The following is a 27,754-nucleotide window of genomic DNA, read 5'->3' as shown; positions in this document are numbered from 1 at the left end:
GCAGTGTGCTCAAGTGTTTGTAAGGAACAAGCAAGCAAATAGGAGCAAGAACGCAATGTCTCGCATCAGGAACAGGGTGAGCCTATACATACAATATGCAATGCAGCTAGTGGCCTGTAGTAGCGTATTTTCGACAGTGACGGCAATCTCACTGTACGGATCGACGCCTGAGGGCTAAGGAAGCCGAGATGGCTTATCTAGAGAGAGGAATCGTAAATTTTGGACGTAGATTAAGCTTTGACTATCGTATAGTCTGGATATGTTGTCACCTCTCACCACATATCTGTGCAAATAGAGATATTTTTCTGGAGTACCCGAAAGAGGCGTGGTGGCACCCAACAAGAACGAGGGAGGCGGGCACAATGGGTATACATGACTCAACGCCCAGATATTGTTGTAGCGTAGGGTACATAGCATAAAACCACCACGCACTAGAGCTCCCCTCTCCACGGGTCCCTATCCTCTGCGGTCAATGGTGTTGCATCTCCAATATATACCAGGAAAGCCCCTTGCAGCGCTATTGGACACATAGAGCCGAAGCATATATACTTTAGAGCTTTATATCACTTCATTTTTACCGCTGTTGCTGCTTGGTATAGGACGTGCCTCTATATCTCTGCAGCGTCGTTCAGGTATCACTCGATCATTAAGTTATTGTCGTTGTAAATATGCCTTCAGCTTTACCTGCCGGTTGAACTAGTGAATCTGATCACATCTTGCAAACTCACCGGCCATTCTACTGCTTCCCAACAGCGTGGCTCAGAGGAGAGCCTGGCGTCGGCCGACGACTCCATCGACGAGACGCGCAGCGTGATGTCCTTCATCTTGTCGCGGCTGCCCGAACACGCCTCCATCCCTGGGATCACTGTCGCCGCAGGGCTCAGCTCTGGCGAGACTCCGTCGCCGCGGGCGGCCGAGGGCTCCAACGGAGACGGCAACACGCTGTCCCTGCCTGCCCCGTACCCCGTGGAGGTGCGCAAGCTGCAAATCCCGTGGACTGCCGTGGCTGCTCATCTTCCGCGGCTGCTCAAGGTTCTGCTGCTGCTCGCCGCGCATGCGCTCCTGGTAGTCGCGTTCCTCGACACCGGATGGGACCGCAAGGCAAGTTCGATACTTCTCCTGAAGGTTGTTTTATAGTGGTAACATTCATATATACGAGCGCGTAACGTAGACAGGGACTGAAAGAACGAAAGCGTGTACTACCAGCAAATAGTATTCGAAAAGCTGTGACATATAAATACTGACAGATAAAAGTTCTGTAGGAACACATGGTACGAAAACACAACTAACGATATAACAGACAACCAATAAGAAATATAACTGCCACGCCTTATAGTAATAGATATTGAGGTTTAAGGTCCCAAAGGTCCCGATATGATTATGACAGCCACCGTATGAAGTAGTCCGAAAATTTCGACCACCTGGTATTCTTTAACTCACACCTAAATTCAAGCACACGGGCCTCAAGCATTTTCGCCTTCACCGAAAATGCAGCAGCCGCAGCCGCGATTCGATCCCGCCACCTGCGGGTCAGCAGTCGGAGCGCCTTAGCCACTGGCCCACCGCGGCGGGTAATCGCCACAGCTTGCCAAAGCCCGAATTTCCTTGCAGGAAACGCCTAAAGAACCCTTAATAACCTCTGAAAATACGAACAACGAGTGTGTTATTCTCTCCCAATGTCTCCCGCCTTTGCGGCGCAATTTGTGACGCCAGAAGTCTGTTCACTTGACGTCAAAATAAATTAACCCTTTGAAGAATAATGCGACGAATGTGTGGCACTTTTTTTTTCTTCTCCAGTAAAACCTTTCACCGCCAGTTCGTGTTGCCATCAACTCCATCATTATCTAGCTGCTACAGTAAGAAACGAAAAAAGATACACGTGGCACATTTGCGTTGCAAGGCACCAGTGATTGGTTCAGTTTAATTTGTTTTTTGCTGTTGATTTCTTTTAAAGTGGTGTCATATTGTGTGTGAGATAGCTAAACTTCTAAATTCATGGTATTTTCCTCCTTTTCTGGAACTTGAGAAAAGTAATTTTAGCATGCAGCTATGAATTTTCTTTTTTGAAATTGGCGCAGTATATCCGCCAGCAATCATGTTTCAAATGCCCTTGACAAAAGGTGAAGCAATTCCTTACTTAGCCTGACTATAAAACATACGGACACTGCTGTTTTCTTCAACTAAGCGAAGAAATATTTTGTTATAAAACAGCATTTTCTAATGAAGAATGACCTCAAGTTGTTTTTTCAGCATTACGATAGCAGTGGCAATTAGACCAAAAGCTGCGGCTAACATGTTGTGGCTGAAATTGAGGGCCAAAGGAAAATAATAATGAAATAGATGCTTTCAACAGCCAAGAAGCGAGAGACAAATGCACAAAATGAGAAAAGTTAATATCTAAGGCCTGAATAAAGTTCAATAATCGGTAGCAGCAGTAGTAAACGCGCTTTCAGGATTCAACGCAATTGGTGACATCACATAAGTGTGACTAGCCGTGATTCATGAGCACAATTTTATATATGGGCAGAAATTCAGGCGTAACTGAGGTGTTCATCCTTATATACAGCAACCCGAGACAGCAATAAAATAATAAATAACCAGAGACATAAAGAAAATAATACGGTTTCTGTATGCGAAAACCTCAAACAGAGCCACTGGGCTGAACGCAGCAGGCAGAGGCGCAGAATGTGTACCACATCTGGAAATAAGGTACCCCACAAATTTTTGTTTACACAGATTCTGAAGTGTCCCTCTGTACCGCTTGCATCAGTTCTTTTCGTTCTAAAAATTTCGCAAAAAGATTACAGCATAGTGCCCTCTTGATACAATAGGACAGGTGTTGTCCCACTTGGTGGGTGAAGATTACAGCATGGTGCCCTCTTGATACAATAGGACAGGTGTTGTCCCACTTGGTGGGTGAATGGGACACATACGTTCCATTATTTTCTCGTAAACTAACGATTATATTTTGATGAAACTTGCTTCATACTATTTCTTAGCACGCTATTTAGGTATTCTACAGGCATAATTTATTTTATCATGCGAAAAATATTGATGAACCCACAGAAGATAAGCTATCAACTGGTTGATATATGGGAGATATCTGTTGCATAGAATACTTATCAACACGTCAGTGCAATAAGCAATGTCTTCTTAAGATGAAAGTGTTTTATGTTGATGTCCACTAAGACTTCAGTGACGTATTTCCATCGCGGAAATGACGTTCAAAAATACGCAAGATCAGAAAGAAAATAAAAAATCTCATATCCACGAGGTGAATAATGACAATTGGGGCAAAGCGGACGGACGCATGGACAGACGCGCGGACGGCTGCACGGACGGCCAGCCGCACTGAAGTACGCACGGAGGCATGGATGGATTGATGGACGTTTCACCCCACTCATCATCATTCACTCCCTGAATATGATGTGACGCCATTTTTATTGACAATACAATGCCACTGGCTATTACGACGACTACGACGACGCGGGACATAACGACCCACGGCGTAAGGAGCTTCGTCCCTAAAGAATTCGTCAACAAGACCTCAACCCATGACGTTTCCGTTCAAGACAATAAAGGTCGAGTACGCTGCCCACCGCGCCACGACCATTTTTCTATTGCAATGTTAATACATTTTACACATATTGTCAATTCGGCACCTCCACCAAAGTGTTGCGGATATATTTACTACTTTACAGTAGAAAACTAGTCCCGCAGTCAAGGTGGTGGCTGTTGTATTTTCGAGCACCAACACGTCGATGTCCTCTTCTTCGCGCGGCGCCCCATATTTATTAATAGCCTGAACTCCGCAACAATATATAAATATGCCTCACATACTCACCAGCGTGCGTAAGGCGGGCTATATTTACTTATGCATCCTTAACCGTTCCAACGTGTATAATCTACCAAGCATTTCATCCCTCCCCTCTTGATTCTCCAGCACTTCTCTGAGCTTTTTGACATGTTCAACAAAATGTAGGTGTTAACCGATCGCGCTTGGGGCTCGGCATACGTGACCTCCATATGCTATATGTTCTGTGGAAGCTTTACAAACACGCCCTTTATATCTAACACTGCCCTTTCACAGTGCATGTTCTTTGTGAAGTAATGCATTATAACCGTGACATTCACGATTAGTTCTTCAAAGCATCGTTTCTTTGCGTTCGTCCCATTCGGCGCGTATCCTATTGGAGATGCGCAATTTTGTAATAATTAACGGAACGCCAGGTGGCGACATAACACTAGCGTCGGCCTCACTCATACCCTCCATAGTGAACTAGAATATTCTTGATGAAACAAGCGCTAAAAAATTACGCTCACTCAGAGGACACAGACGAACGCTTCGTCTAGCGTTCGTCTGTGTCCTCCTTGAGAGAGAGAGAGAAATAGACTTTATTAATTTCCGGCAGATTGCTGGGATGGGCTCCCACCTAGGGGCCAACGGAGAGACCGTGTCTCCCGGCAGCTTCCTTGGCCTGCTGGATTGCCCAAAGTTGCTTGTCCAGGCCCGAACTGAGCAGCGCAGTCTGCCAACGCGCCCGAAGGTCTTCATTGGAGGCCGCGACCCCAGAATTTCTGACTAATGCTGGACATTCCCATAGGATATGTTCGAGAGTGGCTCTGGTGGTACAGTACTGGCATAGATTAGAACTATAGACGTCAGGATATATGTGGTGCATGATGACAGGGTTCGTGTATGTGCGTGTTTGTAGCTGTCGCCACTGAACGGACTGGGCCCGATTTAGCTTGGAGTGAGGCGGAGGGTACTCCCGCCTTTGCAGTCGATAGTGTTGAATTATGTCATTAAATTTAGTGAGCCGATCGTCCCATTCCCACACCGGCGCAGAAAAGTCCGTTTGGGTGGCCGCTTCGTCTGACGTGACTCGGAACGTAAGACCTCGAGCCACGTTGTGCGCCACTTCATTCGGATTGGCCTCCGCGTTACCTAGTGGTGTGTGGGCAGGGAACCACAAGATGTGTACGTATTTGTCCACCTCGTGAATTTTGCCTGTATTAAGAATCCGCAATGCCTCGGGGGAGATTCTGCCGCTGGCGTAGTTTCGAACGGCTGTCTGCGAGTCGCTGATTACGCATGAGGCGTTAGTGTGGGCTATGGCCATCGCGATAGCCACTTCCTCTGCCGTTTCTACGTTCCGTGTGATGATTGACGCGCTGCTTTTGCATTGTTGTGTGTGGTCTACGACAGCATCCACGAAGTGGTGACGTTCCTGGTAGCGTGCTGCGTCGACAAAGACTGCCTCATAGTTGCGCCCAAACATCTTTGACATGGTCCTGGCTCTACTGACACGTCTGCCCTTGTTGTGTTTAGGGTGCATGTTTCTTGGTATGGGTGGTACTGTTAGCTTAGCACGGATAGTGCGTGGTATGTCGTGTTTGTCTCCGTGTTGAGTGTGGCAAGTAATACCGAGATTACATAGAATCTGGCGGCCTGGCTTAGTCTTGGCTAAACGCTCGAATTGGGAGATTTGTGGCGCCTCAATAAGTTCCTCAAGGGTATTGTGTAAACCAAGTTGAAGGAGTAGTTCGGTGCTGGTGTTTTGAGGCAAACCTAGCGTTTGTTTGTAAATTTTCCTAATTAGGCTGTTGAGTTTTGACTTTTCCGCGGTGAACCATCGGTGGTACGCCACTGTATAGGTGATGTGAGTTAGAACAAACGCTTGGATCAAACGGATGATGCTGGCCTCTTTCATGCCTTTGTGTTTATTGGTAATGCGCCTAATGAGGCGCATCGTGTTAGACACTCTGGCTTCAATGTTGCGAACTGTCTCTCCGTTGGTACCCTTACTTTCTATGATCAAACCTAGCACTCTGATTTTGTCCACGGTTGATATGGCGTGACCATCGCTTGTAGTGAGTTTTATATCAGCGTGTGCCTGCGCTTGGGGATGTAGTTTGGGTGGCCGACCTCTAAGTGTGGGGCGATATAGCAGTAACTGAGATTTCTCCGCCGAGCAGGATAGTCCAGTTCCTTGTAAATACCGTTTGACTGTGTCGATCCCCTCCTGTAATCTCTGTTCAATGGAACCGTCACTGCCGTCGCACACCCAGAGGGTGATGTCGTCAGCGTAAATGGTGTGATGAAGTCCTTGGATGGTTTGAAGTTTTGAAGAAAGACCAATGAGGGTAAGGTTAAACAACATGGGAGATATCACGGAACCCTGCGGGGTTCCCGCACTTCCTATGGTTATTTCGGACGACCTGAGTGCTCCCACAGTGATCGTGGCTGTTCTGCCCGTAAGAAATGCCCTAATATAGTTGTACGTGCGAAGCCCCAAGTTTAGGGTATTGACCTGATTTAGAATGGTGCTATGCGTGACAGAGTCAAAAGCCTTCTTCAGATCAAGACCAAGTATGCCCTTAGTGGAGCGTCCCGTACTGTCTATGATGTGATGCTTAAGCTGCAACATGGCAACCTGCGTTGAAAGATGCCTGCGGAAGCCAATCATGGTGTGTGGGAAAAAATCATTGTCTTCGAGGTAATTTGTCAGTCTAGCCAGGAAAGCGTGTTCCATCAATTTGCCTATACAAGGTGTTAAGGAGATGGGCCTAAGATTGTCAGTATTCAGTGGTTTGCCTGGTTTCGGAATCAGAATCACCTTGGCCGTTTTCCAATGCGGGGGCAAGATTCCGGTCTCCCAGCAGTTATTAATATAGTCTGTGATATGCGTGATCGACTCATCGTCCTAATTGCGTATCATCTTATTCGTGATGTTATCCGGACCTGGTGCAGATTTGGTGTCAAGTTTTTGTAGGGCGGCACGGATATCCGCTTCGGTGAATTCTTCGTCTAGAGTAGTGTTGATCTGGCCCGTATAATCTGGATGCTGCTGAGTAGGAGCCTGAGAGATATATTTGAGCTCTACCTCCCTAAGAAACTCCTCCTCGGTGCCCTTGTAAGCATGCATTAGTTTGTTGATGGTTTGTTGTTGGGCGGTTTTGCTGTCTTCTGGGTCGAGCAGGAACCGTAGAAAATGCCAAGTTTTATTAAGACTTAGTTGCCTGTCTATCGCATCGCAGGTTTCATCCCAGTGTTGCCGGCTTAGCTGTGTTGCATACATCTCTATCTCTGTGTTGAGGAGTGCTATGCGTTTCCTGAGGTTTCTGTTGTGTTTCTGTGTCTTCCACCTCTTTTGGAGCGACTGCTTTGCCTCCCACATGTGGAGGAGCCGTCTATCGATCTATTCGAGGTGTGCCTCGGGAGGTACGATTCGGGTGGCATTATTAATATCCTGTTTAAGCGTGTGTATCCAGTCCTCTATGTCGCTGATGGGTTGGACCTGGTTCTCACGTGATTTGCGGAACTGGGTCCAGTCTACCAACTTTAGCTCTTTTCCCGTGGGTTTACGTGGGCCACCTTGAACATGTACCTCGATGATGTAGTGGTAGCTACCCAGGTCCTCTAGGGTATTTTTCCAGGTGGCTGCTGATGTGTTTCTCGTGAACGTCAGATCAGGCGTTGTGTCTTTACTGGAGCTAGTGCCCGCACGTGTGGGTGTGCTAGGGTTGGTGATGAGAGTTAATCTTTCTTTCTGCGAGTCAAACCAGAGGACCCTACCTTTAGGAAACACATAAGAGTATCCCCAGGCAGTGTGTGGTGCGTTGAAGTCCCCCGCTATTAAGATGGGATTTTGGCCAGCGATGTTGAGGGCGCGTTTAAAGAGTGTGAGAAATCTGTGCTTCTTTTGTTTAGGGTTGCTGTATATGTTTAGTATAAAAAGACTTTCCTGTGTCTTGCGTTGCGGAACGAGTTCAATAAATATATTGTCTATATTGGTAATTTCCGTGTCGTGCTGTGTGAACGTAAGGTTTCGTCTAACGAGGGTGGTAAGGACAGTCGTCTCCCCGTTGGCATGTCCGATCGAGCGGTAGCCTGCCAATTTAGCGAGACAATGTGTCTCCTGCAATAAAATGATATCGGGTTTAACTTTCCCCTTAAGGTATTGGTTAAGATTTGCTTGCTTATTCGCGTAGCTTCTACAATTCCATTGCCAAATTGTGTAGGCGTGATTTCTAGCTATGATGAGATGCAGGGGGTAGGAACGTCGCCGGCTGTATCACACTGAATGCCGACGAGGAAGGTTGCTTTACATTCGCTGTGGGGTCCAGTCCGCTAGGTGGCAGAGGGGCGATTCTAGCCTCCACAGCGATGAGTCGCTGTTGTAGGTGTTCGTTTTGTTGCTGGGTAATTTTAGCTATAGTCTCTACGCGGTCAGTAAGGGCTGAGATCAGTCGGGATGCGTTGCTCATCCACTCATTTAATTCTTTGACTGATTGCTGAACTTCCTTCAGGACTTTATTCTCGGGCGTCACGCGTGCGGGTTTGTATTCATTGGCCTGGGTTTCGGCTCTGCGCTTGGGAGGTGGTGGTGTTGTACCTTCCGCCATTTTTTCACTGGGTGTAACAGCTGAGAGCGGTGGTACTACTGGTGGAGCATGTTTTGTTGTTTTATAATGGTGTAACTCCTCCTTGAGGGTCCTGTTTTCCTCTCCTAAAGCTGTCATTTTCTGGTTACATTGTGCTAACATCTGCTTTAGCTGTGCTATTTCAGCCTCTAATTTATCAAGTTTGCCTTGAGAAGCGGCCTCCTCAGACCCCGAGCGCGCCCCCTTGACTACGTCTACCCAGCCCACCTTGAAGGTTGCGCCAGGTCCAGGTGTACGGCTCCGAGATGTTGACTGCGACCGGGAGCGGCGCCGGGAGCGGGGCCGGGAGCGGCGCCGGGAGCGGCGTCGGGAGCGGCGCCGGGGGCGAGACCGCGACCGAGACCGCGACCGAGATCTCGACCAGGCTTTCTTTCCGGGCTTCCGGGTAGGAGTAGTGTCCCGCTGCTCGAGGCTGTTGTCGACAGGCGTTGGCTTCGTCGGGTAGTCTTCATATTGTTGTTGTTGTCGCTCCCATCGCCGGCGTTTCACCAGGTACGGCGTCTTGTAACGTGCCCTGCACGCCTTCTCGGCCGTCTGGTGGTCGCCGCCACATAGTTGACAAGTGGGCTGGCATTGGTGATCTTGCGGGGGGTTGGTCATACCACAGCCACGGCACACGTGGTCTTTCGGGTTTGGGCATACATCTGCGCAGTGCCCCAGGCGACCGCATTGGTAACACGTCTCTATCTGTTTGCGGTAAAGGGAGCACTTCAACATTGCCCCACCGTATCGAACGTATGTTGGCACGCGAAGACCAGCGAACAGTACGATCACCGTCGTTGTGTTGCTGAGGCGTTTTGCAGCGATGGCTGTAGGGTTCTTTGTTGTAATCACATTAGCTGTAATATCTCGGGCAGTGTCTTCCAACGAGATATCACGTATCACGCCTTTTGACGTACCGTCTGGTGCTGCTTCATATGCGCTGGTATCGTACGTCTTGTTGCCGACCACAATGCGAGAGATTTTCTCTGATCTCTCAGCATGCGCCTCGATGGGTGTGCTCACAACAATGATATTTTGCTGGAAATTTGGGCATATTGTGTCCTCATCTTGGGCATCTTTCGGAATTTCAGCGGCGTGGTAAATGCTAGTCGCCAGTCGGGTGGCTCCATGATCGGTGAGTCGAAGGCCGCCTTTAGGTCGGATGATGATCTTGTAGTCACCTCGGGGCAGTGGAGGCATCCGGCTTAATCTTGTTATTTGACTCGGGCTTTGTTCACGCCGTTTCCTGCTGCGATTCCCTCGTTGAGAATCCGCACCGGGTTCTAGTGATTGCCCGCGGGTCGACTTCTTTGATCCTACGGTGCTCCATCCTGTACTTTCTTCGAATTCTTCACGAGAAATGGGTTCTCCCTCCACTGTGACCTCCATTTCTTCTCAAAAAGTTGGACGCGTCAAACGCGCCGACCGGCGTTTTTTGGTGCCCGCAGAGCTAGGCCGGCCTAGGCAGCAGCGTCTCTGGCAGCTGCGCTGCCGGTGGCTTGGCAGGCGTTAGGCGTATCTCTCTCGCTAGCGTGGTTGACAAAAATGCGTTGGTAAAGGTGTCAAAATTCAAGTCCCCACCTGGAACTTGGTGCCGGGCGATTCCTGATGACAAGCTGAATACGCGGGTACCAAAATCTTGTGGGCTTCTAGGTGACTTCCACTGCAAAACATTCGTTGAAACAGGAGCCGACACGACGCGCGTCCACTCGCTCCGACGAGAGCAGCGTCTCTCCTCCTCCTTGAGTGTGTGTAATTTTTAGCACTTGTTTTATCATGAACCTTTACCAACACGCCCAACTGGCAGACGTCCAGAATATTCTAGTTCACTATAATTGTAGCCTATAATATGGGTACTATAGGGACTATATATATGGGACTATAGACTATATTATGAGCACTATAGTTCTGCACTTACACTGAACGCGCGAAAAATCGTGGCCGGCCAATAGCTAGACACGATGCACGTTGCGTTTCTCTCTAGGCAGGCCGTAGCCTTCCCTTAACGTGCCACGACTTCAGCGTTGCTGAAGCCCAAGTTCAGGGCGTCCAATAGTCACGGCTCTCCTTACTGCGCCTACCCCAGGTGGTCAAAATCTCCGGAGCCCTCCACTACGGCGTCTCTCAAAATCGTATAGTGGTTTTGGGACGTTAAACCCCAAATATCAATCATTCATTGGTCGACGATTCAGTGGCGTTTAGCTAACGGTTAGCTCCTTACTGCGCCACCGCTTTCTATGATTCTGCTATAGTCAATGTAATTCCGCTGTCATAGTTAACTACTACAGCTACCACAAATGTTTGTTCAATCACTGATCGTGAACGTTAGTCGTTGGAGTGGAGATGTATCACTAAACTTCAGCGCGCGTGCGTCCCCGTTAAGCGGTGCCGTAGCTGTAAAACATTCACAGACGTTAAATTGTACAAGCTGTCTTATATGAATGTACAGTAAATAGTCAACTACTTCTGTAAAGACAAATTTCACTTTCGTGTTATACCAATCGCTATGGCTTAAGAATCAACCATGTTTTTTGAACGCGATAGCGTTAAAGCTTGTGTCGAAGAAATTTTGGCATCGGTGTCCGCATCAGCGTCGTTGCTTGTGAGCGAAAAAACATCTTATGTGTGACCGAGAAATCGATAACGATGCATATAAAATGAATAAATTATAAGAAACGCTGAAGCAGAGCAGGGGTCGAACCAGGGTTGTTTGGGTCCAAGTGGGGACCGAGCCCTGGTCGTTTGTGCGTCAAGCGGATGTTCTACCACACGGCCAACCTCTGCTTGTGAAAGCAGTGAAAAGAGCTTTTTCTGCTTGGAACGGCAATGAAAGTATATTATCCTTCACAAACACACGCGTACTGTTTACATGCTTTACAATTCAGCATGAGATATTGCAGTAACAATGCGTGGTACAAGCGTTCATTGCCAATGGGCATCAGAATATGTGATTATCGTAATGGCTTCCTGGTTGATAGCCGGTACCAGACTACGAAAGGCACATGCTACTGCGCCTATTTCCTTAAGGCCACGTAGCGGGTGTAAAACAAATTCGAGAAGCTTTCATGCACTAAGTGTTTGAGGTATACGCTCTAGGAACAAAATGTCGCTATCGCGTTCAACTCCTAAAGGCGAAGCTGTAGGGTCCCCTAATTTTCTCGCTCTCTCTGACATAGTGCACAACAATATTGTCTTCGATTGCATTATACCATCTCAGGGGAATAAAATTAACGTCCACGTTTGATTTCTATTTATTGTGACTGCTTTCCTACAGCAGAACCAGTGTTCGAACGTCAATGTGGTGATTAACTACAAAAAGCGAGTGCACAAACCAGTCAAGGAGTTTGAAAGAAAATGAATAACTATATTTCGAGCTGTTAACCACCAATTTTGTCAAAATCACTGTAAACTTTCGCACAAATTGCCGTGTGAAATACCGCACCTGATATGTGACAGATGGTCACACCTGATGTTTACATGTGAGATTAAATTTTCTTTCCAGGCGCCCTGGTGCCAGGGCTCTGGCTTTTTGCTCCTGCTGCTGCTGACCCTGGACCTATGGCTGTGGTGCGGGATCTGCTTACGATTAGTGCCCCGTAAAAAGATGGCCGCCATTAACGAAAGCGCCAAGAAGCAGACGTTGTGGCTCAGCGAGCGGAAATGGATAGTCAGGTGATTAACGCACAATTTCCTCCACAGCGCCAAAGCGAATCGCAAGCACACGTTTTATTAATTGTGTTTGCTGTCTGGTACATACCCCACCTTTGCCGGGCTGGTTGTTGGCTGGCACAGCCCAAACTTCACGCCTCGACATAATCAATCGACACAGAGGCATGGGGTACGTTGCCTGTGCCACAGACTCCAGAACACCATTTCCAACAAAGAGGCAAAATGAAGAATCATAGTGCTTCTATGTCGTCCAAGTTTTGGGTACATTTTACCGAATAAAACAAACGATTTTGGAGTCCACAAGTGAGATCTATCTTCTGTCTCTCAGCACATCAGCCTGACCATATTGGGAGTCAAAGAGGGGAATGCATGAGTCACTTTTTTTCTGACTAGAGTGACTATTGAACACGGCTGGTTAGTGCGTCACTCTGCGCGCGCGATTGAAATGATCATTTCACAGATTAGACATGAGGAATTTATTATATAATTTCGAGTACACTAGATATCTATTGTTTCTTAAGTGCAAGGTGCACCTGCAGCTTTCAATTTTTCTCTTAATTCTCGTCCAGGACTGCATGGGTCGCGGTGTGGGCCGCGGTGTTCTTGTTTGTTGCCATCGACTCGCGACTTCACCGGCCTCGTGTGAAGGCTTGTTTCGGAATGCTTCTTCTGATCGGCTTCGGATACGTCTTCTCCAAGAACCGCAGCAAGGTACACAAGTGGCTTTGTACCACCCGACAGATATGTGAGCATAGCTTGCTTAGACGTGCCGTCCGCGGATGATTTCAAGGATATTTAATAAGTGGTCACGTAGGCTCTTGTGGAACTCCTGTTAACGACTCTGCTGCAGAACGACTACTGTACGTTTCCATAAAAGGCATTCTTGTACGCACTGCAGATTAGATGGCGCCCAGTGCTGAGCAGCTTCTTTCTCCAGTTTGGGCTGGGTCTGCTCCTGCTGCGCTGGAAGGTCGGCCGAGATGTCCTGTTCTGCCTCGCCAACAAGGTCAACGCCGTTATCGCGTTCGCCAGCCACGGGGCGCGCTTCGTGTTCGGCTACCTGGCCACGGGACAGCTAGAAGGGGATGGGCTGCCCCAGCAGAAGCCCGTGCTTGCTCTCAGTGTACGTAGTTCTAAACGAAATTTGCACCTAAAGCTGCATTCACACGACGAACTCGCGATTCGACCCTGCAGATTGCGCGTTGCTATTACTGGAGTTTGACGGCATACCACCTCTGCTGCCAGTCGTTGCGACCCGGGTACGGCGAGTTTCATCGTGGGTAGCTGGCCACTGCAACTGGTCTCATTTAGCCCATCTTGCAGGGAGGAAAGCGCCTTCTTAGGAAGGTATTAACACAGATTTATTTACATATATCACATGGAGGAGAGTTACATCTTCAGTCTTTTTTCGAAAAGCTCTCTTACGAGAAAGCTCTACATCAAAAAGCTACCGAAGAAGCCCACGAGGGCTTATTATTAACCGTCTAATTTCCCCACATCCGCGTAAGAGGGAAAGGGCACCAAATTACACTTTCCAATTCCAAGACATGTACCACCTTCAACGGGGCCACCCCCAGCCGCCCACATCTGCGCCGTTGACAGGGGTGGAGTTACCACACCTCCTATGTGGTACCATGGTGACCACTCGCTGGCATGAGAAGGTCGTTGGGATGATGGGTCTGACGCTCGTGCTGATGCGTCAAAAGCACCACAGCGGCGCCACTGTTCTTTCGAGAAATGTTGTCGCGACCAAACCCGATTGGGTTCGATTGCGACGCTCGACTGCAGGGTGCCTTACTTCCCGGCTTGGAATGACACAGCCCGGTCTGTAACGGCTTTCCTCAGGCTAGCGGCCCTCGGCGACTCGTTCGCAGTACACACGGAATTCCTCTCCCCTTTTTGGCCCAAGCACCGAATCTAGCGTTCCCATACGTCAGCCACTCCCACGTTCCCTCTTCGGTGTGTACGGAGCCATTCGTGAAGCGACAGAATCCCAAATCACTCTTGGGATCCTCAAGGAGCAATGCAGGAATTCCCCTTGTCCTGTGAATGCAGACTGGGCATAGATCTGAATCACGTCCATCGTGCGAACTAAAGGCGGGACATGGTCGAAACGACAATGGTAGCTGGTGGGGAAATTATGGCTCACTGCGAAACTACTGGAGCCTATGTCTTACCACTGATTTGCACATAGCAACGAAGGAAATTGGGCGACGCGCGGTTTTATATTGGTTCGTTATTATCTGCAGGCTTGTGTGTGTGTGTTCCGCGTATGCGTTCTTTTATGTGTGTTTGCACGTGCATGCGATCGTGTTTTGGGCAAACTGTGCAACTTTGGAACCGTGCGTGCGTGTATGTGAGTACGCGTGTGTGCTCTTAGTGTTTAGTCCTGGAAGTGTGGGATGTCAAATGACCACAGTTGGTTCTATTATTGTGCAGGTGCTGTCGGCCGTGGTGTTTTTCGGTATGTTAGTGTCGTTGCTGTGTCATTACGGGCTGCTCCAGTGCCTCGCACTCAAAGCGGGCCGCATCATGGCAGTCGTGCTGGGCACTACCCCTTGCGAGTCTTACTGTGCAGCAATCAACATATTCCTAGGGATGGTAAGGTTTATTCCTACTCGCATGTTCACCCCTACATTGCACTGGTCGATATTTTCATTTCATAGACGTATACACAAAATTCCTTCACTTATTTTAATAGCTTTTAAAGCGTGAAGCATTTTTTTGGGCAAACGAAAAACACTTTGAACATTTCTATCTACCTACTTACTTAGTTATCTTGCCGCCTTCGTCTGAAAGCTCTCGTGATCGTGTCCGTAACTTGACATATCGAAAATGTGCACGAGAGGGCATAAGTTATGGCAAACATGATGAACATGCGCATAGCAAGAGATATTCATCGTGTACGTTATGGGACGCCTTCCCTCATTCAAGTATCGCACATACCCGCATACCACAGCTGATATTATGCAGCTGTGGGTCACGCACGGGTGAATGACAGTTGGTGTCGTGTAGACCCAAGAAAGACAGTCACAGACATTTCGAAATCTTAACGCGACAGCGTGACTCAGCCCGTGTCACAGAATATGGGGCGCTGGCGGCGGCAGCGTTGTCGATTTGTGAAGCATCTCGGTGGAAGTAAAAAAAAATAGAAATCGGGACTGTAAGCCAGAACAGAACATAGTATTCAGACTGAAGTAATCACAGAGCTATGCCAATACTTGAAATGCAGTTTCAAGCATTGTAGTAGTTTCCTTGACGGCCATGGGGAGCTTGACGGCAAGGCGGAAGCCCTCGTCAGCAAATAGACAGGTAGCCATCAATGGGAAACTTCAAAAGTTATTTTCTTCCTGAAAACAAAAATTGTAATGATAGAACTTGCCATATTAGCACAACTATTCATTGGCTTTCGATTTAACTATAAAGACAATTTTTAGTTAGACCAGGACATGGTGCGAATCGCATCTCGACGTCAACAAAAATGACAATTTTGTGAAATTCGTGGTTTTTTTGTAAGGTTTAGCAATATCAGGGGTCTAAAATACTTTCGATGAAATATATCTTCTGTGGCGTAAGTATTCATTGTTCAAATATTCTTACAACGTGCAGCATTAGCATAGAAGCACATGTAAACATAAAACATTTTCGGGAAAATTTTTGTAGGCATATCTGGCAGAAAAAAAATGTGCGAATATTACTCACCTTTAAACACCTTACACAAGTATTTTTACTTGATATTGTTACGGGGCAAGGTCTTGGCTTACAGGACAGCGTCCACCGAGAATCGGCAGCAGAACAAGATGGCTGAGTTGCCTCTCGTGCAAGCGCCTAACGCACAGGCGTCTTCTTCATCTTCGCTAAGTGCCACGCTTGCTCCTGTCGATGATGCACGGTAACATCACTCCCCTGCGGCGGAAGCGCCGTCACGGCGCTTAGTAAGGCGGCGGCGAACGAGGAGGGTGATACGGTTTCAGTCTGGAAACGTGTACAACGTCTGTCTGGAGTGAGGTGGTCGAAAAGGCATTGTTTAGTGGTGCGATCTCGTAGCTCACGTCACTAAGTTGTCGTAACACTTTGTAGGGGCCATGGTAGTGTGATAGTAGCTTCTCTGATAAGCCGACTTGGCGGTTTGGTGTCCAGAGAAGTACCAGAGACCCCGGCGAGAAGTGCACGCTTTGGTGGCGACTGTCATAGCGGTCTTTTTGCTGCGCTTGCGACAAGTGCAGCCGATCACGGGCAAGCTGACGGGCTGCATGGGCTCGAGAAACGACATCGCTGGCGTACTCAGTAGACAGGGGGGCAGCCGAAGGAAGGAGCGTGTCAAATGGTAATACTGGATGTCGGCCAAATAGCAAATAAAACGGCGAATAACTAGCTGTGTCGTGCCGTGAAGAATTGTACGCGAACGTGACAAAGGGGAGTGCTTTGTCCCAGTCACGGTGATCTGGCGAAACGTACATTGACAGCATCTGCGTCAGCGTTCGGTTCAGACGCTCGGTCAATCCATTTGTCTGTGGATGATAAGCAGTGGTAAGCTTGTGCTCAGTGGAGCAGACGCGGAGAATGTCATCCACAACACGTGAAAGAAAGTACCTTCCTCGATCAGTAAGCAGCTGCCGCGGAGCGCCGTGATGAAGAATGACTTCATACAAGAGAAAGTCAGCGACGTCAGTGGAACAGCTTGTTGGCAGTGCTTTAGTGATGGCAAAGCGTGTGGCGTAGTCTGTGGCGACTGCAACTCATTTATTTCCGGAGGTGGACGTAGGAAACGGGCCCAACAGGTCAAGGCCAACACGGAAGAATGGTTCCGTCGGTATGTCAATGGGCTGTAGGAGGCCAGACGGTAGCACAGAGGGGCGCTTGCGGCGTTGGCAGCGGTCGCAAGCAGTGACGTAGCGAACCACAGAACGATACAGTCCGGGCCAGAAAAAGCGACGTCGCACACGATCGTAGGTACGAGAGACGCCTAGGTGACCGGCTGTAGGTACGTCATGTAGTTGTTCGAGAACGCTGGTACGCAGGTGATGGGGAAGCACGAGTAGTAATTCCGGGCCATCAGCGTTGAAGCTGCGATGGTACAGAATGTTGTCGTGCAGTTCGAACAGGCGAAAGGAAGGGTCTGTTGGAGCATAGGTCAGACGCTCGATAATGGAGAGTAACGACGGGTCACGTCGTTGTTCGGTGGAGATATCACCCAAAGCGTGGATGGAGAGAACGCAGGGGTCTGAATCAAGGTCTGTCAAGTCGGGCGTTTCAACCGGATAACGTGACAAACAGTCTGCGTCTGTGTGGAGGCGTCCCGACTTGTAGTGGACCACGAAAGAGTATTCTTGGAGACGGAGCGCCCAGCGACCAAGACGTCCAGATGGGTCCTTTAGCGATGACAGCCAGCAAAGAGCGTGATGGTCCGTAACAACGGAAAAAGTTCGGTCATACAGGTAAGGCCTGAATTTCGCCACGGCCCACACTAAAGCTAGGCATTCACGCTCAGTGATGGAGAACTTCCGTTCGGCAGGTGAAAGAAGACGACTGGCGTAAGCAATCACGCGGTCCTTCCCGTGCTGTCGTTGGCCAAGGACCGCTCCAATTCCATGGCCACTGGCATCGGTCCGAAGCTCTGTAGGTGATGCTGGGTCGAAATGGGCCAGTATTGGTGGCGTAGTCAGCAGATGGATAAGAGCCGAAAAGGCGTCCGCTTGCTCTATACCCCATGCGAAGGGAACGTCTTTCTTTAAGAGATCAGTAAACGGTCGAGCGATGTCGGCGAAGTTGCGGACAAATCGACGAAAATAGGAACATAGCCCTACAAAATTTCGGACGTCCTTGGTTGAGCGTGGTTCAGTAAATTGCTGTACTGCTCGCACCTTTTCGGGATCTGGTTGAACACCATCGGCACTGACAAGGTGGCCGAGTATGGTGATTTGGCGACGTCCGAAATGGCATTTTGCAGAATTGAGCTGGAGAGCAGCTCTTCGAAAAACATCCAGAACGGCTGACAGACGTGTTATATGGCTGTCAAAGGTGGGTGAAAAGACGATGACATCGTCTAAATAACATAAGCAGATGGACCACTTATATCCTCGGAGAAGGGAGTCCATCATGTGCTCGAAAGTTGCCGGCGCATTACACAGTCCAAACGGCATGACTTTGAACTGGTAGAGGCCGTCGGGCGTAACGAAAGCGGTTTTTTCACGATCCATGGGGTCGACGGAAATTTGCCAATAGCCGGATCGAAGGTCAATAGACGAAAAGTATTGGGCACCATGGAGGCAATCGAGGGCGTCATCAATCCGAGGCAAAGGGTAGACATCTTTGTGGGTCACTTTGTTTAAATGGCGATAGTCCACGCAAAAGCGCCAGCTGCCATCTTTCTTCTCAACGAGCACGACTGGGGAGGCCCAGGGGCTGGATGAGGGTTCTATTACGTCTTTAGTAATCATTTTGTCCACTTCATTTTGAATTACTTGGCGTTCCTTGTGAGATACGCGATATGGACGCCGCCGTATAGGACTGGCATTACCAGTGTTGATCCGGTGAGTCACTGCAGTTGTTTGGCTGAGAGGGCGGTGGTCAAAGTCGAAAACGTCTCTATATGATGTTATCAGACTACGGAGGCTGGCAGCTTGCACTGCAGTGAGGTCGGGAGCAATCATCTTGTTAATGTCATCTGCAGGCAGAGTGTAATTGCGGCCAAGACAGGGGGATGTAGTGTCGGTGTCCAAACCAGTAACGTTGCAGCTGTCAAGTGGAGATAGGGTGGCCAAAGACATGTCTTGTGGAATAACTTGAGTCAAGAGACTCACGTTGAGTAGTGGTATAACCACTGTATTATTAGCGACGGCGACAACAGTGTGAGCAAGGGCGACGTCTCGGGCCATCAGTACGTCGACTATAGGAGTGACGAGGTAGTCACCGTCGGGCACATGACGTGAGAACGACAAAGTGACATATGTAGCAGCTTGCGGAGGCAAGCGAACGTGGTGACGAGAGCGTAAACGGGGAGAATAGTCTGCTGGAAAATCGGCAAACTGCGGCAGTTCAAGCTGAAGAGCACCAGTGGCACAATCAATGAGCGCAGAATGACGTGACAGGAAGTCCAAACCAAGTATTAGGTCATGAGGACACATTTCAATGACGGCAAACTGAACTAATGTAGGATGACCGGCAATGGACACACGGGCCGTGCACATCCCTTGAACATCAGGGGTCCTCCCATCAGCGACACGAAGTTTGTGGGAAGCGGCAGGCGTGAGCACTTTATGTAGGCGTCGGCGAAGGTTCGCGCTCATTACAGAAATGTGCGCTCCAGTATCTATAAGGGCAGAAATAGGCACACCGTCAACGGCAACGTCTAACAAATTTTGTCTCGTCGGAAGCGTCAAGAGAGGATTTGTGGAGGGAGTCGAAGATGCAGCGTCACCTCCGGGCGCTGCACCGTTTAGTTTTCCGGGTAGGCAGGAGCGGGGTTGAATGGAGATGACGGCCTGCGAGTCTGCGGTGAGCGAGACGGCTGGCGACGTCCTGGAGGCGAACGCGACTGATGACCATGCGGTGACGGAGATCGCTGTTGAACCTTCTGTAGTTGTTTTGCGGAGAAGGCTGCACGGCAGACGCGAAGCGGGTGCTGTCCTGTCGGTAGTGAGGTTGAGATGAAGTCCGAGGTGGCGAGGACCAGCGGTAATTGCAGTAACGGACGACATGACCGATACGGTGGCAATGAAAACAAATTGGTCGATTGTCGACGGTTCTCCACGCCGCAGGGTCGCGAGATCGGGCCGTGAACTGCTGCTCGCGATAGGACGAGGGTGGACGCCATGAAGCTCGCTGCGGGCTGGGCAAAGCGCACACCGAGGGAATACCTATGTTGGCGAGTTCTTGGCGGACGATAGCTTGAACCATGTTAGCAGTGAGTGGGGTGGTGTCACTTGCAGCGGTGTGAGCCGGAGCAGAGGCAATGGCTTCAAGTTCGCGCCGAACAATTCGGGTCACCTGATCCAATGAATCTAGAGGTGGTGGCTGTGTTCTTGCACGGTCTTCGCAAGATGATGTTGCAGCCGTATTCGGAAGGCGGGTGAACACGCTGTTAATCCGCCGGCTCTTCGCTTGCTCAAAGCGCCGACATTCTTTTATAATGGCGTCCACTGTAGAAAAATTTTTGCAGATGAGGAGGTTGAATGCGTCATCCGCAATCCCCTTAAGAATATGCCCGACCTTGTCAGCCTCCGGCATATCGGCATTGGCTTTGCGACACAACGACAACACATCTTCTATATAGGAGACCTAAGACTCGGTCGAGGTCTGCACCCGAGACGCGAGCATTTTGTTCGCGGCCATTTTTCTTCCAATCGGCTTTCCGAACAGGTCTAGCATTTTCTCCCTGCACACTGCCCAACTCACAAGTTCTGTTTCATGGTTCTCATACCACAATTTGGCGGTTCCCCTAAGATAGAATAACAGGTTTGCCAGCATAAGAGTCGGGCCCCATCGGTATCGAGTACTCACACGTTCGTACTCTGCCAGCCTATCTTCAACGTCAACTTCATCTGGATCGCCGGAACCACTGAACGTGCCAGGATCCCGTGGGGGTTCGAGCACAAAGGTTGTGGTCGCAGAAGGAGATGTAGTTACCGCATCATCTCCGGCCGCAGGAACACCAGGAGCAGATGCAGACGCCGTACTCTCCGTCATCGTTGTGGAATGACCCTTTAAACGTCGGCCGCTGCGAAGTTCCGTTGCGAGGCGGTTGCCCAGCACTTCCACCAAATGTTACGGGGCAAGGTCTTGGCTTGCAGAACAGCGTCCGCCGAGAATCGGCAGCAGAACAAGATGGCTGAGTTGCCTCTCGTGCAAGCGCCTAACGCACAGGCGTCTTCTTCATCTTCGCTAAGTGCCACGCTTGCTCCTGTCGATGATGCACCGTAACAATATTTTAAGTCAAGTCAATCAGTTTATTATCATGTCATAAAAGGATGTTACAGGGAGTAAAATATACAGACGAGGGTCCCAAAGTACACGTCTGCAACGTGACCCTCGGTGATGATTACAAATAATAAAAGCACAAGCAGCTTATTATCAAATTTGGTGTAGAAAGAAGAGGTGGTACTTTTAGGATATTTTTTTGAGAAACAACCCCCAGGCAAGATTCTGGAAAGTTCGGAAGGTGACCAAAATTTTTTTTCTCCGAAATATTGTAGCAACTTACTGTCTTCAATGAGGCAAATCAGCATAATTTTTTTTCGAACGCATTTGAGATGGTCGCCAAAATGGCTAGGACGTTTGGCGTTAAATGACTCAAGTGCACCGTGTTGCTCGGTTCGTGATAAGACTCGAAATTTACGTGTACGTAAAAAGCGAAATCCTCCCCGAGTGGTCTCTCTGTCAGCACATGGCGAGACCGCACTGAAATCATCGTACAACTGTCATCGCACATGCCGCCATGTGCTGTCGCCATGTGCGCTGTCGCCAGCACATGGCGACAGCGCACTGAAATCATTGTACAACTGTCAGACGCGCGCAGGCTGACTCGGTGCTCCTGATAAAGCCGTGCCTGACGCAGCTGACCATGTCCGAAATCCACTGCGTCATGACTTGCGGATTCGCCACCATATCGGGAAGCCTCTTCGCCGTCTTCACGACCTTTGGCGTGAGTTGACGCTTCTATATACCTCAGTTACTGAGCGCCTACGTTTATAGACTATTCACTAGTAAATCGACTTTGGGGCTTCATAATCGTCACCCTGGCATGTGCAGTAGAGGACAAGTTGTACGGAGTGTGCAGACGCTTTCATAGAATCACTGCTCTCCTTTTAACTCGATTCATAGTGTGTGCGGTCTATACGGGATTCTTGCGCAATTGTTGCAACAAAATCTTTCCTGCAGTGTGATCGCACCGCTTATTATAGTTCATTTTGCACCATAGATGTATCGGCACATTTGTTGACTACAAACCAAAAATTTATCTAATTCTTTTGCTATACCAAATGACTTACCTAGATGTACATATTACGTCATTACAATTATGCCCCTATATTCTATGTGTGATGCTTCATACGGCACTAGTGGCTACGAAGTTTACATACAACTTTATAAGTTTAACAGTGTGTAGGCCAGATCAAATTACGAAAAAAATAATTCTTGGTAGCTAATAAACTTGCCATCGCAGGTGAAGGCCGAGGATATGATCGCCGCTTCGCTGATGTCGGCACCGGCGGCGCTTGGATTTGCCAAGCTCTTCTACCCGGAGACCGAAGAGAGTCGTGCCAGTCTTGAGAAGATCAGCGACCCCCGTAAAAGGTAATGATTGATGATCCAACTAACAAGAAAAGGTTCGAGTTCGAGAGATTGTATTCGAAGGTGAAGGGATACGTCAACCACCAGATCCGTGAATGAAGAGTTTTGTAAACTCGTAACGACCCCGCTGTCCTTGCTAGCCGGGCTTACAGTGAACGGTGAAAGGCAAGAGCCAGAAAGGGTGTGTTCTCCGCTCCCATTCACTGCCGAAAGAAGCTGAAGACAACCACTGTCAACACGCCGATGTCGAACTTGTTTCCTTACTAGTACTTGATTGATAGTTATATGGGGTTTAACGTCCCCAAACCACCATATGATTATGAGAGACGCCGTAGTGACGGGCTTCGGAAATTTCGACCACCTGGGGTTCTTTACCATGTGCCCAAATGTGAGCACACGAGCCTACAACATTTCCGCCTCCATCGGAAATGCATCCGCCGCAGCCGGGATTCGATTCCGCGACCTGCGGGTTAGCAGCCGAGTACCTTAGCCACTAGACCACCACGGCGGGGCTCCTTTATACTTGTACTCTTATATATATGGTACATAAAAGTATTTAAATCCTTGCTTGTACTTAAAAATTTTCATAAGGCATATAAGAGTGTAAAGCACATGTAAACTAAAAACAAATCAGACACAGTGCCGACTGACATGCGCTCTAACACTGCTAAGTAGCAGGGGCGGATTCAGCCACTCATTTTGGGTGGGGGGGGTCAGCTAATGTAACAACGTAGACGGAAGCACGGTCATCACTTTTTTGTTTCTGCTAGCAGAAAAACCTTGCCCCGCCACGGTGGTCTAGTGGCTAAGGTACTCGGCTGCTGACCCGCAGGTCGCGGGTTCAAATCCCGGCTGCGGCGGCTGCATTTCCGATGGAGGCGGAAATGTTGTAGGCCCGTGTACTCAGATTTAGGTGCACGTTAAAGAACCCCAGGTGGTCGAAATTTCCGGAGCCCTCCACTACGGCGTCTCATAATGATATCGTGGTTTTGGGACGTTGAACCCCACATATCAATCAATAGCAAAAAAACCACTTAATAGCACTAATACTGTTAATGTGTGCTCACAGTGGTTTAATTCACTCATTTGTCCTAATTAATTAGTGATAGGTGGTGGACTACGAGCACAGAATTGAGGGGGAGGGGCACTGAGAACTTTTTAGGGGGGTGGAAGTCACCCCCCCCCCTCTCCGGATCCGCCAACACTAAGTACATGCATCACCTTCCCGGCAAACTATTTTGAAATCTGAGTATGTTTTTTTTTTCTTCTTTTTCAAAACGAGACCACGAAATACCATTTGCATACCTGCCGTGGTGCATGTCTGCATTGTTAATTCATTTCTGTTTTTATTGCGAAACTGCCCTCATGGTTTTAATTTTCATATTTCGCGACGATTACTTTGCTGCTGCCGTCGTAGCCGTCCCGGCTGCACCCTGTTGGAGTCCGTGGCGTACGGACTATCGGCGCAGCTGCGAGTGGCGGCGCACGTGGTGGCCTCGCTTCTGGGATTTGTGTCCCTCGTGGCGCTCCTCGACTCCCTGCTCGCCTCCATCGGTTCCCTCGTAGGATGGCAGTTCGTCACGCTCAACGTAAGACTTGCTTGAAGCGCTGTATTCGCTTCTCGTTGTGTACTTCAGGGGCCTAGCGGATCGACTATACTTACTAACAAATGAGAAAAATACCACCGACAAGGATGCCTCGTGAAATCGCGTGACGTCTGATGTATAGGAAGGACGTTGCACGTGATACACCGGGCTTGAAGAGCACATTTTAGATCGCGTAAATCGCGGAACGTTATACGAAGAAAGAGCATTGGAATTCACTGCTTCATACAGATGCCGCTGTCTTTCGAAGATGCCTGCCGAAAGCATATCTCGCTGAGTGACATAGTGGCATAGGCTGAGCGAGATGGGTGATTCACGATGAAAAATGAATACTTAGTAGACCGTTTGGTGTGACGATTCAGGACCGCCCAGTATTAAAGAAATAAACCATGTGTGCGGATTTTACAGCCCTGCTATGCCGCTACCCGAAATCTACCCAACATTATCGCTAACGATTCACGTATTTTATTTAAACTATTATCCATGCTCAGGGCCCTGTTCTCTCTTCGCCATCAAAGTCTTCTTTACTACCCTAGCGTTTAACGCAATGGTGTCGGAACAATTGCACTCCTACTGTAACCTCATGACGATAATGTTGACGCTATATGGTTATTACTTATAGGCTGCGTGAACTCCCCTATGTCTCGTACAATGCATCCTTGCCTCCTCAATATCAATAACAATAAATACCATTTTGCAAGTTGATTAATTCATTGATAGATTATTTTATTGAATGAATGGAAGTCTGCTCACATCTTTGCTGGTCCCTTATGAAGAGGCGTACGTTTATCGCTCTATCCAATCACTGTTTCATCACGTGTCGATCCCAGTGGTTGCTTGGCCGGTTGTTCGTGCCGCTGGCCCTCGCCATGGGCGTCGGGCTCCACGAGTGTTCGCGGGTTGCCTCCCTGCTCGGCCTGAAGGCCGCCCTCAACGAGGTCGTGGCCTACAGCAAGATGGCCGAGCTGGCACGAGACGGCCTGCTGTCCCTGCGCTCCCAGATGCTGTGTGCGCACGCGCTTTGTGGCTTCTCGAACTTCGGCGCCCTGGGCGTCCAGCTGGGCGCGTACGCTGTCCTGGCGCCGGAGCGCCTTTCGGACTGCGCGCGCGTAGCCGGACGCGCGGTGATCGCCGGGTCGCTGGCGTGCTTCATGACCGCCTGCACTGCCGGTGAGTAAGAAGTATCCGGTGACGGAAACTATACATGAAAAGTCTCGCTTCTTGGACTACTCAGCAGTCGCCTCTGTGGAACTGTTGTCTCATTGCACGGCTGCTGACCCAAAGACCGTGGGTTCGATTCCAGCCGCGGGGATCTCATTTCGATGGAGGCGAAAGGGTTGAGGCCTATCTACTGTGTCATGTCAGTGCACGTTAAACAACACGAGACGGTCAATATTTCCGGACACTTCAACTACCGTGTGTCTCGTAGACATATAGTGAGCTTTCTTTACGTAAAACCTGAATTATTATTATTATTATTATTATTATTATTATTATTATTATTATTATTATTATTATTATTATTATCGGCTACTAAGCACAAGGTATACTGAATTGAGCTATGATTTGATTCGCTCGATCCATGTACAGCTCTGTGCACTTTTGCAATACTTCCTCCAGTCCCTCCCCAGTGCTTACGAAGCCAATGGCCCAAAATGACAGCACCACACGTGGCGGAAGAAAAAATTAGAAGGCAGCATTGTGCAACACGATTTAAAACGCAAAAATATCAGCCCCGCATGCAAGCACGGCAGGCTTTAGCGCTTGCGCTCTGCGGTACCGCCGAACAAGTGTGATTCCGGTATGAACTATCCGCGCACGCCGCATTCTGCAGCCAATGCGCTGTGTTTCATCTGAACTGTTAGTTTGACACTGTGTTTTATAATTATCCTGTTGGGTCAATACAATGGGGTGTGGGCGAGCGATAACAGGCGGCAGGGTAGGGGAGAAGTATACGAAGGGTATGGCTTTACGGAGAGTCAATACGCAGCCACTGACTGCGTGACGTAATGCTCTCGCCTATAGAGCTTCTTCCTTCCTTCACGGTAATTTGCATATTTTCATATTTTGCAATGCTATGCAAACCACGCATACTTCAACGGGACACTTCTTCTACTGTGCGCACTCATTTGCTTCGCCGTTTAAAACAAATGTTGCACAATTTAGAGTATACGGTGCACTCTACTATGGGAGAGCACTACGCTGTCCCATATACTAGAGGAAAAACACAAAATCATGAAACACGGCCGACTCTGTCATGAATGCGATTTTACTGCGTGTACTCAGCAAGTGGCGCTCCTTTCGGTAGTTCTGGTTCTGGCGACTGTGGTCACGATGCTAATCAACCAAGACATGACCGAGCCAGAGCAAGCCTAAAGAGCTGGGATTACGTAGTAATAAGTCCGCGTTATTTTAGTAGTGTAGCTCATTTTGGGAATTCCTGATGGGCTCAAATACTTATCATTCTCGTTATGCACGGGGTTGGTGTTTCTGTATAAGCGCGAACATCAGTAGCCCCGTGGACACTTATTAACGCGATAGCGGTAAAGAGCTCGTGTCGCAGAAAAGCCGCCGCCGGCGTCGGCCCCGTTGGTTGTGAGCGAAAAATTGTTTGTGCGTCTGCGAAAAATCAAGTTACCGAGATAGCCGTGGGAGGCCGCTACTTGTACACGCTCGCGCGCGCGATCACAAGTACTGAGAAAGCCGCGCATTCAAAGAAAAAAAAGTGGCCAAGGTCACAAGGCGCGGTAGTCTTCCCTGCCATCCCTCCCTGCTTAGCTTCCAGCGCTTTCGTCCGGACGAGGGAAGAGATAATGCAATTGCAGCATGAGACAAACCTTTGTAACTCCACTCGCCCTGGACGGATTCTTAAATTTTGCGGCGTTGAATTCGTAAGGCAGTAAGCTCTTCTAGTGAATTCATTCCATGGTTACTTGAATAAGTGTTTCAGGGCCCCTTTAACGCATTTCGTTCGACAGGTGTCACGATGAAAACGAGCCCATTCGGCGATAATAGCGCTCGCTGGTCTATTCTACTGTTTGCATGTTTGTGTGCGTGCGTCCGTATGCAACAAAACATATGAATAAGTATGCACTTAGCGGTCGAAACGTGCACTAGGGGCCGAAATTCGCTATCGCGTTCAACTCTTAAAGGTGATGCTTAAGGGTCTCCCAATTTTTTATGGGGTGCTGTATTGAACACTCAGTTAACCTTAACTGCACAAGTATACCCTTCAACCAAAGCAGGCCACCACTGAGCCTGTCAGCATATGGTACGTTAAACATCAAGGTAAAACACAAATTGTTCGGCGTGGGCGTGACTACGAAACACGTGAAAGGGCGAGTAGAGCAGTGGCAACAAAAAAAGAAGTCAGCGAAATTTTGAGGCTATACACTGGTGCGATCTGAAGGATCCTATGACATTGCATTGTGTTGCATTTGTAATTAGCCATTTGACGAATCACTTTCCTTTCTATATAAGTTTGGGAATTTTCGTTGCAGTATACACCTTCTTTATATGCAGGGGCGCTGACGGATACTGCCTCTTACGATGTCCCAAGGGCCTTCAATAGCTACGACTTTCTTTAGAGGGCAGCAATAAAAAAGTGGGCAGTATATATTTATTCCACGTCAAGAAAATCTTTCATGCTTCTGTTCATTCACGAAATCACTTTAAGTAGAAAAACACAAGAACGGCGCTCTAACTGGGCATGCTATACGCTACGAAAAAAAAAAGCGAGCCGCTTTATCTTATCGCTTAGT

The 27,754-nt window shown here is 48.7% G+C and overlaps 1 protein-coding gene across 1 annotated transcript; it reads left to right on the top strand.

The window, feature by feature from the left end:
• The first annotated feature begins 55 nt into the window (after window positions 1-55).
• LOC142765877 (putative transporter YutK) lies at window positions 56-27,603 on the top strand. The gene is made up of 11 exons (XM_075867684.1): window positions 56-76; window positions 754-1,101; window positions 11,933-12,102; window positions 12,669-12,810; window positions 12,998-13,222; window positions 14,539-14,700; window positions 21,617-21,742; window positions 22,262-22,392; window positions 23,807-23,978; window positions 24,824-25,163; window positions 27,516-27,603. Exons 1-11 carry the CDS (start codon window positions 56-58, stop codon window positions 27,578-27,580), a joined length of 1,902 nt encoding a protein of 633 aa, XP_075723799.1. The 3' UTR covers window positions 27,581-27,603.
• Window positions 27,604-27,754: the final 151 nt, after the last annotated feature.

This window comes from Rhipicephalus microplus, chromosome 1 (genome assembly GCF_043290135.1).
Source record: "Rhipicephalus microplus isolate Deutch F79 chromosome 1, USDA_Rmic, whole genome shotgun sequence".
Taxonomy (NCBI): domain Eukaryota; kingdom Metazoa; phylum Arthropoda; class Arachnida; order Ixodida; family Ixodidae; genus Rhipicephalus; species Rhipicephalus microplus.
Note: the sequence above shows the minus strand (reverse complement) of the source record. Positions and strands in the feature narration are given on the sequence as shown.

Excerpts from the sequence above, each read along its gene's own strand:
- LOC142765877 (XM_075867684.1), top strand. The coding sequence starts at position 56 with ATGTCTCGCATCAGGAACAGG. Across the intron at positions 22,393-23,806 it reads ATCAGCGACCCCCGTAAAAG|CCGTCCCGGCTGCACCCTGT; the intron begins GTAATGATTGAT and ends CTGCCGTCGTAG. Across the intron at positions 23,979-24,823 it reads GGCAGTTCGTCACGCTCAAC|TGGTTGCTTGGCCGGTTGTT; the intron begins GTAAGACTTGCT and ends TGTCGATCCCAG.